The 17,386-nt window shown below is 36.7% G+C and overlaps 1 protein-coding gene across 3 annotated transcripts in view; it reads left to right on the forward strand.

Annotated features, from left to right (window-relative positions):
- The window catches only part of GLDN (gliomedin), a 57,413-nt gene that overhangs the window by 34,380 nt on the left and 5,647 nt on the right, over window positions 1-17,386 (forward strand). For 2 of the 3 annotated variants that reach the window (XM_085303404.1, XM_085303403.1), the window contains 7 exons: window positions 5,045-5,096; window positions 7,295-7,312; window positions 8,318-8,425; window positions 10,763-10,909; window positions 11,629-11,757; window positions 16,847-16,927; window positions 17,011-17,136. In XM_085303404.1, the coding sequence (XP_085159530.1) occupies window positions 5,045-5,096; window positions 7,295-7,312; window positions 8,318-8,425; window positions 10,763-10,909; window positions 11,629-11,757; window positions 16,847-16,927; window positions 17,011-17,136 (661 nt within the window). Of the gene's footprint in view, window positions 1-65; window positions 129-5,044; window positions 5,097-7,294; window positions 7,313-8,317; window positions 8,426-10,762; window positions 10,910-11,628; window positions 11,758-16,846; window positions 16,928-17,010; window positions 17,137-17,386 lie in introns of those variants that run through there. The other variant, XM_085303405.1, reaches the window with a different exon arrangement.

A 17,386-nucleotide genomic window follows, 5' to 3' on the forward strand; every position in this document is an offset into this window, starting at 1 on the left:
GGCCGCGCTGCGGGGCGCCCGGGGAGGGCTGGCCCCGGCTCTGCCGAGGCGGCCTGCAGGGCGCGGTGCAGACCTCCTCGCTTGCCCTGCCGGGTCTGGCCCGCTCCTGCTGCTGGAGGCTGGAGAACGTGCGAAAACACGYATTTCTTAATGCTTTTTGCAGGCACTAGACTTACTAAGAGACATTGACAGTGGTCAGTGCAGTTTGTAAATGCTGAGGCCATATATAGGTGGCAGATCCTGTATTTTGCAGGTTACCCTCAAACTTTTAGAATGACGGTTAGGTCAATAAATGTAGCTAAATCATTCACTAATAACAGATTTAATGAAACTTCTACAGAAATTTAGTTGAAAGTCAGAAAGCCTTCAAGATTCTGAGGTTTCAGATTTTTACATCTCTGTATCACTAGCAGAATCCCCCATCTGTAGCCTACTAATTTTAAAAATTACTAACAGAAAATAAATTTGCAGTAACATTCCACTGAGACTATTGTTAATAGGCTATTTTAGGGATAATTTTACAGTGATAACACCTGTGAAGTTGTTAGTTACTAAAATTGTGGGGTATAGGTGTTTATAGCATGGAAGTGTGGTAATGCAATTATTTGGGGGTTTTAGGATGTAGGATTTGTGGGTGTTTTTTGTTTTGTTTTTTTGCAATGGACATTTATGTCTTATACTTTGAATTCAGAGTTTGTAGTACAAGACCTCTGCAATTAGAAGAACATGGTTTTTATTTTTGGTAGTATGGCACATTGAAAGGTATAAGATACTCTGTGCTAGTTTCTAATTTGACTTGCTGACATCACAACCTTTTTTCACTGGACTGTACATATCTTAATATCATAGAATTGGTGAGGTTRGAAGGGACCTCTGGAGATCGTCTAGTYCAACCWACAACCCCCCTGCTCAAGCAGGGTGACCTAGAGCATGTTAGACAGGGTTGCAGCAACAAGGAACCCCCCTGCTGAAGCCCAGGCTAGAGTAATTTATTTCCTGGAGTCTTAAAATCACGTGGCTTTGTACTCAAAAGGAACTTAAAGTAATCTGAATAACATGTCTTTCATTTCTTTGTCAGTTCAGAAACAAATGTAAAGCTTTATTTTTGGTTAGAGTGAAATGTAAATAAGTTTTTTCACATCTTCGTGTTTCTGTTACTGGGCAGAGCTATTTCAAATTAGAAAACTTGGATGACTTGGTTGAAACATGTAAGAAAAAAATCTGAAAAAAATAGAATGTTTTCTTAGATTTTGTTTTTTGATCAGATAATGTTACAAAATTATGCTGCATCTGTCAAATGATTTTGTGTACTGTAGCTGAATTCTTCACCAAAACATTTGGCCATTTGGCCAAACTTCTTCCCATTTCTCTTAACAAATCCTCTTTGTGTTTCGCAGTTAGAGCTCCGTTTGTTCTATCTGATATGAATTGCTGCTTTGAATGCAAAGGATTTGCAAACAAAATTATCACAGAAAAGATTCAGATCCTGGCAAACACTGGGCACTGTTGGTTCCATTTGCTGTTAGGTGCTCCGGCCTGGGTCATTAATGGGATGCTTAGGTAGTTTTGGGACCGGCAGTTAAGCATGCTGATCTGTCATCAAGTAGAAGATATAGCTGAAATGAATTTTATTGCTCTCTCTAAGTAGCAGAGTGACATGATGCGTATTTTAATAGTATGTGACATGTTCACTTGCGCAACTTCTCCATGTAAATTAACACTGTGGCTGCTGCTGCTGCATAAGACGTGCTTCATTTAAATGTACATACACTACAGGGAGTTTGCTTGGGTTTTTTTGTGGCTTTTGTTCTTACAAAACTTTTGTTAAATATTTTTCATTTTGGCTGCTTCTTAGAAAAGTGCATAACTGCATGCAATCTCCCTTGCTTGAGGGAAAAAATCCTTAGAAGAATTCTCAATCCCCTTCTCCATTTTTATATTTCCTCTAATATGAAGACCTGAGGACTCTATGGCACGAGCTAAAGGTCTTTATGGGCCATGGGATGGTTCCTGTTGTGTCAGTGGCATTTACAGGGATGCTCCGGGGCTCTGCGGAATGTGGGCCTCAAATGGAGCTCTTGCTTAAGCAGCATCTCTCTTCTAGTAGAAATTATTTCTGCAGCTATTGATATTTAACAAGTATAAATATCTTACAGCTGTATACAACAGCTGGTTGGGGAAAAATCGGTTTTGCGGAAAACATTCAAGAATCTTTGAAATAACTTTAGACATCAAAAATCGTATTTCAGCTTCAATAGCATGGTATGGTGTTGGTTTTGTGCTTTTTGATAATGGTTTTTATTTTTAAAAGAAAAAGAATAGGAAATTGGCAAATCTGCTGCTGCAGAAGGACTGATGGGAGGGTAGCAGTCCAGGAAGGCTGTGAGCAGTGACTTTAAAAATGGAATTTAAAATGCTGGAAGAGGTGGTGGCCTGAATTATCTGAATAGTTGCTTCATAGTTTAGATTGTTTCTCACTTTTTCTCCTCTTTCTTGAGGAAAAAAACTGTATTTATCGGATTTAAACAAGATTCTCACATCTGTTCCTTTCTTGGCAAATACGATGCTGGTTGATTAGGAGGATGATGTAATAACCTTTCCATGGTTAAGCTGGAGATTCTGATGTAGGCTGTTACAGCACATTCAGTTCTAGAATGTTATGTTGTTAACGTCACTTGGATTGCCCCAATCAACAAAAATAATGCTGTTGAGATAACTGGAAGGCTCCAAATTGGGCTGTAATCACATCAGCCATCTCAACAAAACCATTTAGATTAAAATGCAGTTTGATTTTTTTTTTWAAAAAAAAGCACTTAGACAACATGTATTCTATAAATTGTAGTGTAGAAACCAAGCTCTTCTGAGGKGTGAGAAGAAGAGAAAAACAAATTCTGATATGCAAAAGCAATTAGCTCTTTGCTAAATAAAAATTGAGTCTAAAACTTCAGAACATAAAAGCTTTTTCAGTACAATCTGGAATCCAGTGTATTTGACAGAATTGAAATCTGTAATCAAATATARTTTGATTTTTTTCAGCAAAAATAGACATGCCATCAAAATAATTTTCATTTATTTGAATCTATTACATTAGTCATTTAAGCTAATGATGCATGAATTATAAAAATAAGGATTGACAGTGGCAAATAAACTTAGGTGCTAGAAATAAACAAATCTTYGCCCTTCATATTAAGTTATGCTTGCTCTCTGTTTTGAGACTAGTGTAGTCTATTATTTGTAAAYAAAGCAATTGTACAAAGCTGAATAAAAGTGCAACTCTCTATGTAGAAATGTTCATAAATTACCATATATTGTAAAGGCCTGTCTTCCCTCTTTGACTACAGAAGTTAGACTTTCCCTTAGAGAGCTGAGGCAGTTCTTGTGCTCATTTTTGTAATATTCTTATTTCTATTGGATGTTTTGATGAGTTGCAAAACATTTTATAGCATTGTTTCTCAGCAYGCAGGACATAACATGAATATCTGCCTAGCCAAAATGTACGGTTCACTTCTGGGTTTTTAATTGAGGCTTTCTGCAAATGTGATGAGATCTTAGTACATCAGAAGCCTGTACAAGCATTCACAAAGTCTTCAGGAACATTTTTGTAGGCCTCATCTATCCTAGAGTGTCTTTTAGGCTGGAAAGACAATCTGCCTTAACAGTGAAGCGTGCCCAGTGGAAATACAGCTAWGCCAACAGACTAGCACTTGGACTGATAAAGCTTTGTTGCAAATATTTGCTGTTATAGATAGAAATAGCTGTAAMGCTTTATTAGCAACCCAAATACAAATACAGAGAATAGTGTAAACCTCCCTGCATGCTGAATTACATATATACAAGGGTATACAAGGTTAACTTGCTCTTCTTGCCCGTTGAGTTCCAGTTTGCTCTATTGTGCTAAACTGAATGATGTCTTAGCTTTGGTGATGCACATGTGGGTCAATCAAACACAACTCTGAGGAACTGATAAATTTATATTGGCAACGTAAGAATATGCAGTCAAGTATACAATCAGTTTAAGTTGGAGTTCCAGCTCCTCGCTTGAAACAGGGCTGACTTATGTAAGACCAGGCTGCTCAAGGGACAAAATGCACAAAACATTAACATGAAGATAAAAAATAAAGTTAAAAGCCTGCTTATGATGGAAAGGAAAAGAACTACTTTATGATGGTCAAGAAGTTCATCTGTGGAATGGTAGCCTAACCATTTGCATAATGACTCTTTGATCTTGTACGATCGATACTATCAGCTATCATTAAAGTCTGTAGGAAGTCAGAGAGTTCATTACTTTGCAGGACTTGAGTGTTGCATTAAGAACCTGCATATGTGTTTAAAAATATAAATTAGGAAGAAATGTAGAAGCAAATATCAAAAACTTATAACGTATTTTGTAAAGATGACCTTTTAGTTGATAAATTTGGTCCACTCTAGATAAAAAGCATGTATATGAATTCACCTCCTCCAGCTTGGTTTTATAAAACGTGTCATTACTCAATTTTATTATTTTGAATGGATATGAAGGTCCATTCCAACTTCACAAATCTAGGTTATTCTAAGGTAAAAAATGACTTTCTTGGAACATAGCTCACCTTTCACCTTGGATTTGCTTTGTTGGAAAAATATTCATCATTTGATATACCTATAAAATATGTTTGAACTAAACACTTACTGGCTGATTCTGGCTTTTAATACGTTCCACTGATAGAGCCATGCATGAGCAACAACATGCATTTTAATTGCAGTAAAATGTAAATCTTAATGCATAATACACAAAGTTGTCTGCCCAATATTTTCTTACCAGTAAGAACTTCTTCAGTAAGGTTTAAAATGAGGTACATAGAGCAAATGTCTACAAGAGAATCACTGCCTAAAGAGACAGTGTCACAATGTTAAAATAGAGTCCTAAATATTTTGTTATTGTAAGCAAAAAGTAGACAATTACATCTTTGTTTTCTGTATGATTTTTGTAGCCAATGTAAACTGGATTATTTTCTTTGAATTGTTGTGGCATGCATTGTTTTGAACTTTATATTCTTTGAAATGCTAGGTCCGAGTGATGGTGGATTTATGTAACAGCACAAAAGGGATATGCTTAACAGGTATGTCTGCTGCTGTTTTTCCCTTTAGGAATACCAAACTACAACAGAGAACTTGAAGTACAATTTAGAATGTCATAGAAATATGCTATTTACTCTGTCAGAATCTGCATATTGATTGGATTATTTATTGTAAAAAGATAAATTTATTTTACAAATGTAGTAAGTTCTTGATTTATTTATACCTGCTTATTAGAAATGCTGGAATTTAAGAAATTACGTTACTTGGATCTATTTATTTTCCATGTATTTTTCATAAGCAAAGCTAATTAGAGGTGARTGTTTAAAATACTGGTTGACATTTAGTCTTGGTATATTTGTATGAGTCCCTACAATTAAAGGAACAGCATGGAATGAACACATAAGTTATGGAAACTTACTTCCATTGTACTAGTTCCTGTGGAGTGGTGGGACTTAGGTAAGCAATCTCCTTCCCTGCTACAAGAGTGTGATAACAGGTTGTCTGATTTCACGTACCTGTGGGAACTTGAAATAGGTGATGGCTTGGGCACCAGAAGATGTGARAAGTTTCTTTGTGATTTGGTGTTGAAAATGTCAAGTAGTAGCCAATATAAGGGCTTTGAAGATGATAATGGACTGAGCTGTGTATTCTTGTTGAAAATGAGAAGACTGGAAATCAGCCACTATTTATGAGTTTAAGAAAAATACTTCACTTGCTGTCCGGCGTACTGATTTTAACACAAGCAAGAATTACCATAGTATAGACAGATGTTAAACGCTGCTTCTGAAACTGCAGGTAAATTCTGCTTGCAGCAGAGGCTGAACCACAGACAGCATAAATGTGTGTTTCCTTGGGCTCCAGAATTCTGAATTCATGCAGTTTGGTGCCTTTGGCACCTCTTTGCTCTCTTGATGCAACTAAATTGTGCTCTCCACACAGTTAAATTGTCTCTCTCTTTAATACTGGCTTTCTCTACTCTAACTCTGTGACATTTACTACTTTTCAAGCCCATTTCTTATTTATCTTATGCTGATAAGAGGATAATCAGGAGCTTCAGAATTTGAGATGACAAAGTAATTGAAGGCACTAATGGACATTACATGCACAGCATGGAAACTATGGTCACTTAGTGGAAAATTGGCAGACAGTTATTAACTGACATTACTGTACTGATTAAAAGTGATCATCTCTGTAATAGTATTATAAAATGCTTTTCACTTTAGTCATAATGCTTTCTAATTAATGCTGAAATTTGTTATCTTTAGGGGAAATCTTGTAATTTCTACAGTTCTCTGTTTGAGAGAGTTTTTCTTGAAACAAGGCAGTATTCTATCCAGTCAGCTGGATAGAAATGTTTGCAGAATTAATTTGGTTCTTTAATTGCAGCAAGCACCTTTCTTTGTATCCTACTAATTTTCCCTAGTTTTTAACTAGTGTGTATTGGAGGTCACACAAATCTTGTTACAGAAACATTTTTGGTTAATGTCTTACTCTTGCCTGCTATGCTTCCTTCTCATTAAGGCCCTGTCCTTGAACTAAAGTCAGAGTGAACAAGATGAATTTTCATGTAGTACATGTTGCTGAAATACAATGCATTTATGTGGGCAATCTGCTCCTGTCTAGAGAACAATCAAATGTAAAAAGCTCAACTGTGATTTAGGTGTAGTTAATAGGAATGGCAGATTTTTTTTCTCCCTCTATTTAAATAGTCTGAATCCTGAACTGTGGTGAAATATGTGAAAAAAGCAGAGGGAAGTGTGTTTTTAATGTGTATTTTCTACAGGATTTTTAATCATGACATTTATCATTACTGTAAAGCTATTCAACTCCTACAAAAAGATTTTAGAGACCCTTATATATTGGAAATATAATAATTGCTGGATGACTCAGGTGCATGGCATTGGGAAGGCATGTAAACCCCTGGTAACGAGATTAGGCTTTAGAGGTTGCTTATTAAACCTTTATCATTTGAAATTTGCAGAAGGTTTGTGTATATAACTGCTTATAAGGATAGTCTTTCAGTAAGTCTAGCTGAGTTTGTGCTAGTGTCTCATTATTAATTTTAATACAAACCAGCTAAATCCATAGATACGTATTTTGAAATCTGAAGGGCTTTTTATTCCTTTACTCTTCTAATCTAATGCTAATCAGTTAAATTTGGAATTGATTTCTGTTTTCTTGCTAGGTTAATCTTACTATTTCTTCTCTTTCTTGTGTTCTTCTGCTTTTCTTGATGGAGGTCCCCCAGGTCCCCCAGGTAAGATACTTTCACAATTGCAGTGACATTTTTGGATAATTGAAATAGTTGCTGTTATAAAACGCTGAAATGTAGAAAAGTAACTTTACAGAATAATCTTCCTTTGCTAATTAGAATGAGGGAGGATTGAATGACTGCTTTTTAAATTTCTGTACTTAGGTCAGCATGTGTCCCTTCGGAGAGGTAGAAGGCTTTAGGTACTATAGGTATTACTTCCTCCACTATTGGAGAGAGTGGAATAGTTTTACACTTGCTAAAGCTTATTTGATCAAAACCAGATAGAATTGACAGTAAGCTGCACTTAGCTGAGGAGATGAGTAGATAAAAAAGAGTAAAAAATTTTGGTTAGTGATTTTTCTTTTTCATAAAAATTCTCCGTTTTTCTTATTTAATTCTCTTTCTGCTCTCAGTCAAGAAGTGGTTGCTAGGCTATATGAATGGCTACTTGCTTTGTTTCCCTGCTTTTTTTCCCTGTGTGTCTGCTTAGAAKCATCATCTTTATCAGAAAGGTATCAGATACTTTTTGTTTGTGGGGTTCAGGTAGAGACAATGGAAGGAAAAAAAGTCTCCTATATCAAGCCGACCACAATATTCTTGATAAGTAGGTAAATGCTTGTGTTACGTTAGGCAGGCTGATGTCAGAAGCAATGTTAAAGCTTTAATGTGGCTTATGGAGGATGTTACAATTACTGACAGGATGAGGAACAGGACGGGTTCCACTGGGTTTGTCCCAGAAGCAGCATTCAAAAGGTTGATATGTTGTGGCCTTAATGCAGAATGTGTACAGCAATCATTTTGGAGACAATTTTCTTATGCAGAGTAAATACTCACCGTAAGTTTGGTGCTATAGTTAACTGTTTAAAAACAAAACAAACAAAAAGGGTTATACTGTATTGGCATAGCAAATAATGGACAATTGTCTAATAGTGACTAATAAATACAATGGTTTTAAGAATTAATTGCGTTTAACAGTGAAAATTCAGTTATGCTGTTTGTTCTGTCCAGGGCCTCCTGGACTGGATGGATTGCCTGGCTACAATGGATCAGATGGAGCTCCAGGTATACCAGGACAAAAGGGTGAACCCGGATTAAATGGGAAAAGAGGAAAAATAGGTATTTTTTGTTTTTGATTTTCTTTGTTAAAAATCCTTCCGTACTGTTCTGTTCAAATGCAGTTACTTTTAGACCTTTGTACAGGCTTTCAGTGTATAGGAAGAATTTACATATTACATAATTCTGCCATTGCTGAAAGAAGTAACATCTTTTGTCTTACACTGACTTTTTGTAGGTTACTTCTGATTTATTCCACAGAGAGGAAATTAACTGAATCTCAGTATTATGAAGTTGCTAGTAAATACTGTCATTGTAAGAATATTTCTATTCCTTTAACCTGTTGACATAAGGGTACCTGAGCTTCAGATGGCTTAAAAAAAGAAAATCCCCAAACTCAGAGTTTGTGGGTGGGCATCGTTAAATGTTACCGTATTTTTATGGTAACCCTTGCTTTGGGTTCCAGATACATAATAGTTACGGCTGGGGATACTTTGGATTCCAGAAACTTAATAATTATGGCTGGAGAAAGGAGTAGCATATTTCCATATTTTTCTTGCTTTCTATACTGTTCATTTAGGCTTTAAACTCTTGGAGTAGGTTTTGTTAGTGTCAGCTAAATTTCTTGATGCAGGAGTGTCTAAATCCTGCAGGGTGTCCAGGTACTATTGTAATGTAATTGACTCCAACAGATTTATCAGCTCTACTCAATAGTCCATGGGCCACATGCAGTCCACAAGCGATTTTACATGCTGATCAAGGAAATTGTTTGGCCTGCCTTACTGTGTTCACTGTGACATGTTTCTACAAAGAATAGAGAGGACCAGCAGCAGAAGTGCTGTTGTCTGTTAGCTGTCTGGCTCGTCAGCATGTGACAAAACAGGACAGAGCAAAGGCTGAATATTGAGAAGGGCAGTAGACCCAGCATGTTAGATCCATCACCGTGCAGTAGCTGAAATGGCAGGTAGGTAGTTACTGGGCTCAGCGGCTGTAAACTGCAAAGCAGTCATTGGTTTATCTATTGATTTATCTAATGCACAACAACTCCTTGCAAGTAAATACTGAAAATCAGTGTCTTCAAGGCAGAGTGAGAAGAAAGTGGGTTGTGCACGCTAGGAGAGTGAGGAGACAGAAGGGCATCTGAATGGTAGTACTGCATGGGGAATGGAGAAGAGGAAGGGCATGCTGCTGAGTGGACGGGCTGATGTTAGAAGGTAGATGTTTATAGTAGCCTATTTGTTATTCTAACTTTGCACCTTGACATGTGGGCTTGCTGGCAGGTACAGGTGGGATGATTTTCTACTGTGGTTTCAGACAGTACATCTTCTTTAGTATTTCTCAACAAATTTTAAATTTGGAGAATGGAAGTTGAGAACTTGTCTTCAGAGAATGTAGTGGCAATTGTGCCAAAGACACATTTCAGATTTTACCCCAAAACTCACATTCTGTTTCTGGTTCCACAAAATCAATTTAAATAATTGAATCATAAGTAGAAGAACAAGCATTTTCTTCTCAAGTGTTAACAAACTTGATTTTATTTCTAACCTGTGCCTGTAAGAACACTCATACTTCTTCTAGTACAGTTGTTGCATTTCTTTCTTCTAAAGTGGGAAAACATTAGCTGCCATAGAAGCAGACTGTGCCAAATGTTGATAGGTCAACTGTACCAACACACCATTGTTTTCCTTYTTGGAAAAGGTTCCAACTGAGATCATACAGGACAAACTGTTGAGTATCTTTTTCAATATAATATGTTACCAAATGATCAAATGCATAAAGTATATGGACTGATTATTCATTCTGATAACAAGTTTAAAGGCAAGTATAGTAGCTATGTGAAGATATTACTAGATAACTAAATCTGTGGTCTGTTGGAACAGTGGAACATGTCAAAAGTGCAAGGAAGGTACTTCTTAAGGAAATTAAGGTGTTCTTTTTTATGTTGACAAAACAGATGTTGAAATGTTAAAGTATAATTAATTACATTAAGAAAAAGTCTAGAGGAGCCATGAAAATGCCCTTTAATGCCTTACAGATCACAGCTGTTAYCAATATGTTACTGACATCTAGATATATTACTTCATACTTTTTCTTAGTATTCCTACTTATCCAAGAATGCTCCAGCCACTGTTAGCAGGGGTCAGGTCTCTCTATATCTCATACACAAAACTTGGAGAATACTAGGTAAAGAATGTAGTACTTGCACCTAATGGATTGTATGCTGTTTTGCTACGTTTGTTTAAAAAGCAAAACAAATTATACCTACACAGTTAAATTTAGGGAGAAAAAAATCCGAATAAGGTGAGTATGTTTTGTATTTAAAAAAATGTGTATGCTGACTTTACAAAATATGCTTGTTAGTGGAACAGTTTGTTAGAATTGCAATGCTTTTATTTCTAGGTGTCCCAGGACCAAAAGGTGATCAAGGAGCAAAAGGAGAACCTGGAGAAATGGGTTTACCTGGCAAGGATGGTATGCCAGGAGGAAAAGGTGCAAGAGGAGCAAAGGGTGAAAAAGGAGATGCAAACAACGATGTGATATTAGAAGGTAGGAAGAAGTGCTCTTAGGAGCTTTTCTGGAACAGTGTACAGGAAAAAAAAAGAAAAAAAAAAGTACTCTGTTTTTGCAGCCTGAATGTGGTCAACAAAAGCAGGACTAACAAATACGATCACTTTACGCACAGTGGAGCTTTGGGGTATTGCTAGAGTTCAGATATTAGAATCCCTTTGTAATAGTCTCAAGTGTGTGTGTGTAGCTCCAGAAAGCTAAAAGAAYTGCCCAGGGGATTATGTTCCTTTTATAATGCAGTTACACAAAAGYTTTTCTACTCAGGCTTTTGCTGGAGATTGTGTGAATTCCATCCTTCCCAGTATGCTTTTAGACAGTTCATTTCCTCCTCCTCTTTTTTGCGGTGCATTTTTTTTTTCTATTAGAAAGTAAGGGGCAGATTTCTATTCAGGAGTGTGTGAGTGAAGCAACATGACAGTTAAAAAAATACAAGCTGCCTAAATTATAGTACTGTAGATGCCTGTAATCCAGACAGATGAATTGTGTTAGAACTTCTGAAATTCTAGATGGTTCATTGCCTACCAAACAGCATCCAGTGAGTTTACTGAGCTATGTTCCTGTACATAGCAATTTTTTAAGAAAAGGGAGGCTGCTTTAGCGATCTTGCCAATTTATCACATCAGTGGACACCTGCAGTTCTCTGCAGGTTGCCCATTTTCCTACAAGGTCTGCAACATCATATTGTGTTTTGTGCACAGGTGCAAAAGGTGATCCTGGACCGCCAGGGCCCCCTGGACCACCTGGGCCCCCAGGACCTCCAGGACCTCCAGGAAAGCGTAAAGGTAAAGCACAGGTTCAAGAGCACATATACAGCAGCAAATGCACAGGTTAGTTCTTTTCTTTGTTCTCTCTAGTATTATTGACAGGTTCAGTATTATACTCGTTGCTCTGAGTCTCACAAAGCAGTAAGCRTGTTTTAATTTTGTTGACTTTAATAAAACTGCACAAACTTAAAGCTGATCATATACTTAAATGTTTTGCTGAAATAAAATCTAAATGAGGCAGCAAACTGTCTCCAGTATAGTTTCTCTCTCTYTTACGTCTATTTCTAATGCTTAGACAAAGTACCTGCATGTGGGGTTTTCTGCTAAGAGGGGTAGTTTTGGAAAGTAAGAGAAATGCTATTCAGATCTTTAGCTTTTAAATGTTGATTTTTAAAATTATATGTAAATACAGCACCTATTAACTAGGCTGCATAATTAAATGAATTTTATGTAATGAAATGCCTGGTCATTGGCAGAAATGAGCTAAGCTGAACTAAGACTTTTAAAAGCTGGAGGAAGGTAAAAGGCTTTTCTGAGACTTTGTGTCCAAAAGAATGCATAACTTTTGGAATAAGGAGATTTCTACTTCTTTTCTGTTTTTGCTATTTATCTCAGATGTTTTGTCATCTCAAGTGACAGGTAGATCATGACTCTTTTATTTGCTCTACTGTAGCTGCACTTACGAACTACAACTAATTCTAATATTCAGAAAGGAAAAACTTCAAGCTGCTGCAGCAGTTGGCTGTGAATTGTACAGCAAATAGCCCGAGTTTCTGGACTGCCAGTTGGTAGACTATAAGCTGAATAAGCTGTTGCTAAAGCTGTCTTTTTTTTTTTTTTTTTTNGGGGAGGGGGGGTCTGGGGGGTGTTTTGGTGGTATTTTGTTTTTTTAGTCACTGATTTGTCTGCTGACATTAAGTTTGCCATGAGGTATCTTTGGTATGATTTTCAGGTATGCTAGACACCAGTAAATCCACCAGGATTGAATTTCATATTGTGGATGTTAAAAATCATGTCAGTGTTTAATGTCACAACTTCTATCAGTGTTTTAGAAGCTCTTTTTGTCATATAGATTAAAATTATGCCTCAGATGAAGTGTTTGTGTGTGTGCGCATGTGCATGTATTTTTAATCAGTGAAGTACTTCCTCTGCAGTGTGAAGCATATATGGAGGAAATTTAATTGGCATAGATTTCCACTAGCAGGTGGCAGGTTGGAAGCAACTTGCTGTCTACACATTATTTTGTAAACGTATTGACATACATAGTGTACTAAGCATGTTTTTTTCCATGCCGAACTTCTTCCATCCATGAACTTTGTATGGATTTAAATATATTAATATTAGCTAAGCATTTTGTTTATTGGTGTCAACACGATACAAAAACTTGTATTTTCTAAAAACCTGCTAAAATAAATACATTCTCTAGCATATCTTTTACAGATATTTATTATAGATCAATTTCATTTTGGATTGGATTTTTCAGACAGATTTAAGTTTCTTTCTGCATGCTTATGATTGGGAATAGTCTCTGAAAAGTTAACAAGTATATTGAGGCTATCTGTGATGGTATTTGCAACTTCCCTAAAGAACTTTACTTTCAAGAGCACCGAAAATATAATCTCTGTAATGTGTTGTTCTAATGCTCCAAAAAAATCTGTTTTGAGGTCCAAAGCTTTAAGAAAGGGTTTGACTTCCCCCCCCCCCAAATGATTTTAGCTGCCAGTTGGTTGTCCCTACTCATTTTTTGGGGGAATGTTAGGAACTTTTTTAAAGAAAATTTCAAGATAGAGGTCCCAAGTTGCTAGATGGTTCTGAAAATTTTAGCCAGAAATGTTATCTGACATTCCTGAAAATTGTCTTAAAAGAAAAAAAAAAAGACTTTGAAGTGTCCAAAGTGTTTCTTTTTTCTTTTTTTTTTCTTTCTTTTTTTTCCCCTCTTTTTTCCCTGACAGTGAAGAATTAGCACTAGGAGATGAGATAGAGCTGGTGGCTAGGACACTTAAGAACGTGGGTGCTACAAACAATGTGGTATTGTGGTGACTGGAAAATTCTTGTTCAAGCTGTCAGCTGATTATGGAAAGTAAAGAAGCTGGTGCAGAACAGCACTGTATTTCTAGCTCACACCACCTTGAGAGTGGAAGCAAACTTTTGTATTTTTGCCTACATACTGGATCTGGCCTCTGCTGTCCTTGTCCTTAAACACTGGATAGAAGTGCTTTTGATGACAAAGATGATTGCTGCTTCCAATTACTCTTGCTACTGTTAAAGTTCTGGGACAAACTTTCCTCTCAAATAAAGAGGGGATGGGAAGTCTTGTTTTTCATGAGGTCAGGGTGATCCAATAAAAGAATAGCAACAAATGTCTTGGTTACTGGTCTTTTCTCTTTCACATYGCTAGAAGAGAAGGGAGTTATCTCTGAAAGTGTTTGGTAAAGTGGATTTTCTTTTGTAATTGAGAATGTCGTTTCTTGAGAGGCATACCAAAGGTGAATAGCATAAAAACTTCATGCAGTTAAGTCTGAAATATGCAATCTGATCAGTATGTCTCACCGTTAAAGAGTGTTGTGATTTTATGCTCCAGTGATAAAAATGCAGGGAGGCASGTAGAGTTTTCCAGTGTTAAGAGAAAAGCTCTTGGTGGTAGTGGATTTGAAATACTCTTTTCCCATCTTTCTCTCTCCTGCCAGTTTGACACCATCAGCCCTTTACCTTGTAGGCAAAGTACACAGTATTAAGGCTTTTTAGCACCTAAATTGTCTGCTACAAGGAGGTAATTTGTGATTAACCATTAGCAATGCCAATTTTAGCTTATAGTTTTGAGCGGGCCAGAGTTAGTATGTGCATTAACAGTTTCCCTCCTCCTAACCATCGTTCTGCACAGTTTGCTAAGATGATTTTTTTTTTTTATTATAGCCATTAACTATTTACACTGAAAGTTTAATACTGAATGGAACATATATCAATTATCTCCCTCTCTTACTTCTTCAATATAGCATGTAATTGTAGCAGCATGTAAAAACCTCAGTCAGGAGATGCTGGATATTGAAGTGTTAGAAAGAAGGCCATTGTAAGGATGCTTACAATGTTTAGCAGAAATATGATACTGATTGAGAWGCAGAAATGCAGGAACTACTGTACAAGATATATGGCAATTTACATAGGTGGCCTGTTTTAAAGTGTGGAGGAGACTGAGGGGCTTTAGAGGATAAGCTATTTGGTGGATTTCTAAAAGATTTTAAACCCTGATGTACTGAAGTGAATTATGCTTAAATAACTCTACACAGAAAAGATTTTTCCTCAGCTAGCATTTACTTGTTATGAGCAATTGGCTGAGACCTCATTATCAAAATTCAAAGAATAAAACAGCTTTTGCAGTCTGGAAGTTAAATATTCATATCCTTTTAACAAAAGGAGAACACACATGCTGCTTTACAACTGTAACTAACTTCTTACATAAGAATATAAGAATATTTTAATGTTTTATTTGGATAAAATTTTGAAAGAGAAAATCCTGATTTCTATAGCAGAAGAGAGATATGAGTTGGAAGCTCAGGTATATTTTCTCACAATGGTACTATTAGCTAATCCTAAAAGAAACAAAACATTCCTGTTTCTCCCTCCCTTGCCCTTTCCTTCCCTCCCTCCCGTCTCTTCCCTACTGCCCCAGATAGTCCAAATCAATATTTTTATTGTCTTGTAAACTACTTACTTGCAGCCAGAATATTTTATGCTCAGAACCAGTAGATATTTATCTTTTTTGATGGAAAGAAAGCAATGAAAATTTCACCAAGCAAGCTCTGATTGCAAACTGTTTTTTTAGGTTTAGTTGCTTTCTTTCATGCGGTTGAAATTTCTCAGAGAACATTGCAGATGTTCTCAAATCCAAGCAGTGCACTTAGCTTCTCCAGAAACACTGATCTGCTCCTCTTGACTGTATCAAACTCTTAGTCATCTAGCGGAATTGCTCTTACAGCTAACTGTCTCAATTAGAATTAGCCCAAGAAAATAAGCTTGTGCATTGCAATTTCTTAATTTTTACTGATCAAGTTCCTTTTTATGAGGTATTTTGAGACTATTTTGAGATAGGAGCTGAAAAGGGATCTGGAGAGATTGCTAGATTCTGGCTATAGGCATTCATCTCCTTGTGGTTTGGATTGTCTGGTTGTGCCTTTTTTGGGAAATATGTTGTGATCACTTGCAAACTTTTAAGGTCATATCACCAAACATCCCTGATAAATGGATGAAAGAAAAACATTTTGTTCTTGCTCTGTTTTGAAATAGTTTCTTTCTGCATGACATAGAGAGAATATAACCTACAGGGGAAAACAACAGTGCAATGTAATCTGTCCGTTTTCTCCCTGAATGTCATACTACCCTTTCAGCATTACTTTACAGTTATATCACTTTTTGCTACTGTGCTGCCCATTTAAACTTCATCATAGTCCTGTATAGCCTAGAGATCTATTGAAAAGCAGTAATGAAAATGCATGGCCCAAAGAGTTTGCAGCCTGCTTGTCAGGCAGTGTGAGCTGTGTAAGGAGGTGGGATGTAAGAACGGGATCAGTGAACAAGGCTGCAACGAAATGAAGTTATTGTCAGCACAGAGTGGAGGACTGTTCTTTCTTCGTTCCAAGCAAAATAAAACGTCTTGCTTTATTTAAAAGGCAAGAGAGTTTTCTGGGTTTATAGAAAAAAGAATGTAAGTAATTTCCTTCAGGCACTGTTTTAACAGCAACTACTAAGGAAAAACCCAACCAGCTACCTTTTGAAGAGCTGAGGGATGGGGAAAATACTTCTACTTTTTGGGGGGGAGTAGAGTGGGGAGGGAGGGAGAACCATTTCTCTGTGTGAAATTTATGCATTTATTTTAGATGATAAATTTGAGTGAGTCAAGAGTTGGTGTTTTGCTCCCAAAGCTCTTCTCATTATCAACTTTGTGAAGTGCCAAAATTGCAGAATTTTAGATTTAAATAAGGACATACCCATATCCACTAGTACTGGATGAAGATATTGAGYGATTATGTTAATAAATTATTCTGAATACAAAAAATACACTTTTTGAAAAGTAAGAAATTTACTAGAGTTACTAAATACCTATCTGTTAATGCCAAATGTAGAAAATTGCTATTTACCCCTTCTCTCTCAATTCTAGGTGAAACATGTGCTGTACCAAATGATGACACTTTGGCTGGAAAAGCTGAAGATAGAACCAGTGATCAGTCAAAAAAACCTGGTAATCTACTATAGAAAGAAAGACTAACTACTGCTTACTGCTTTAAAGTCAGAGATAATGGAGATGTGCTTTTTTTCTTCTAGAATGTGTCATAACATCTGTAGGAAGTCCTGTTCACCTTGTCAGTGTACAGCAAACGTTTGGAACTTGGATGCGGGAACCTGCAAATATAAGTGATGAAAGGATTTGGCTTACCATGCATTTTTCAGGTACATTAGAAATTGTTACTGATCAAAAGTCTAGTGGTATATTAATATTGCTTTCTTAATTCACAGAATCACAGAATAGTTGAAGTTGGAAGGGACCTCTCGAGATCATCTGGTCCAAACATTCTGTTAAAGCAGGGTCAACTAGAGCAGGCTGCCCAGGACTGTGTCCAGTTGGGTTTTGAATATCTCCAAGGATGGAGACTCCAAAACCCCTCTGGGCAACCTGTTCCAGTGTTTAAAACTTAAAAAA

Source organism: Rhea americana, unplaced genomic scaffold (assembly GCF_003343005.1).
Source record: "Rhea americana isolate MKP2758 unplaced genomic scaffold, rheAme1 scaffold_2, whole genome shotgun sequence".
NCBI classification, from domain to species: domain Eukaryota; kingdom Metazoa; phylum Chordata; class Aves; order Rheiformes; family Rheidae; genus Rhea; species Rhea americana.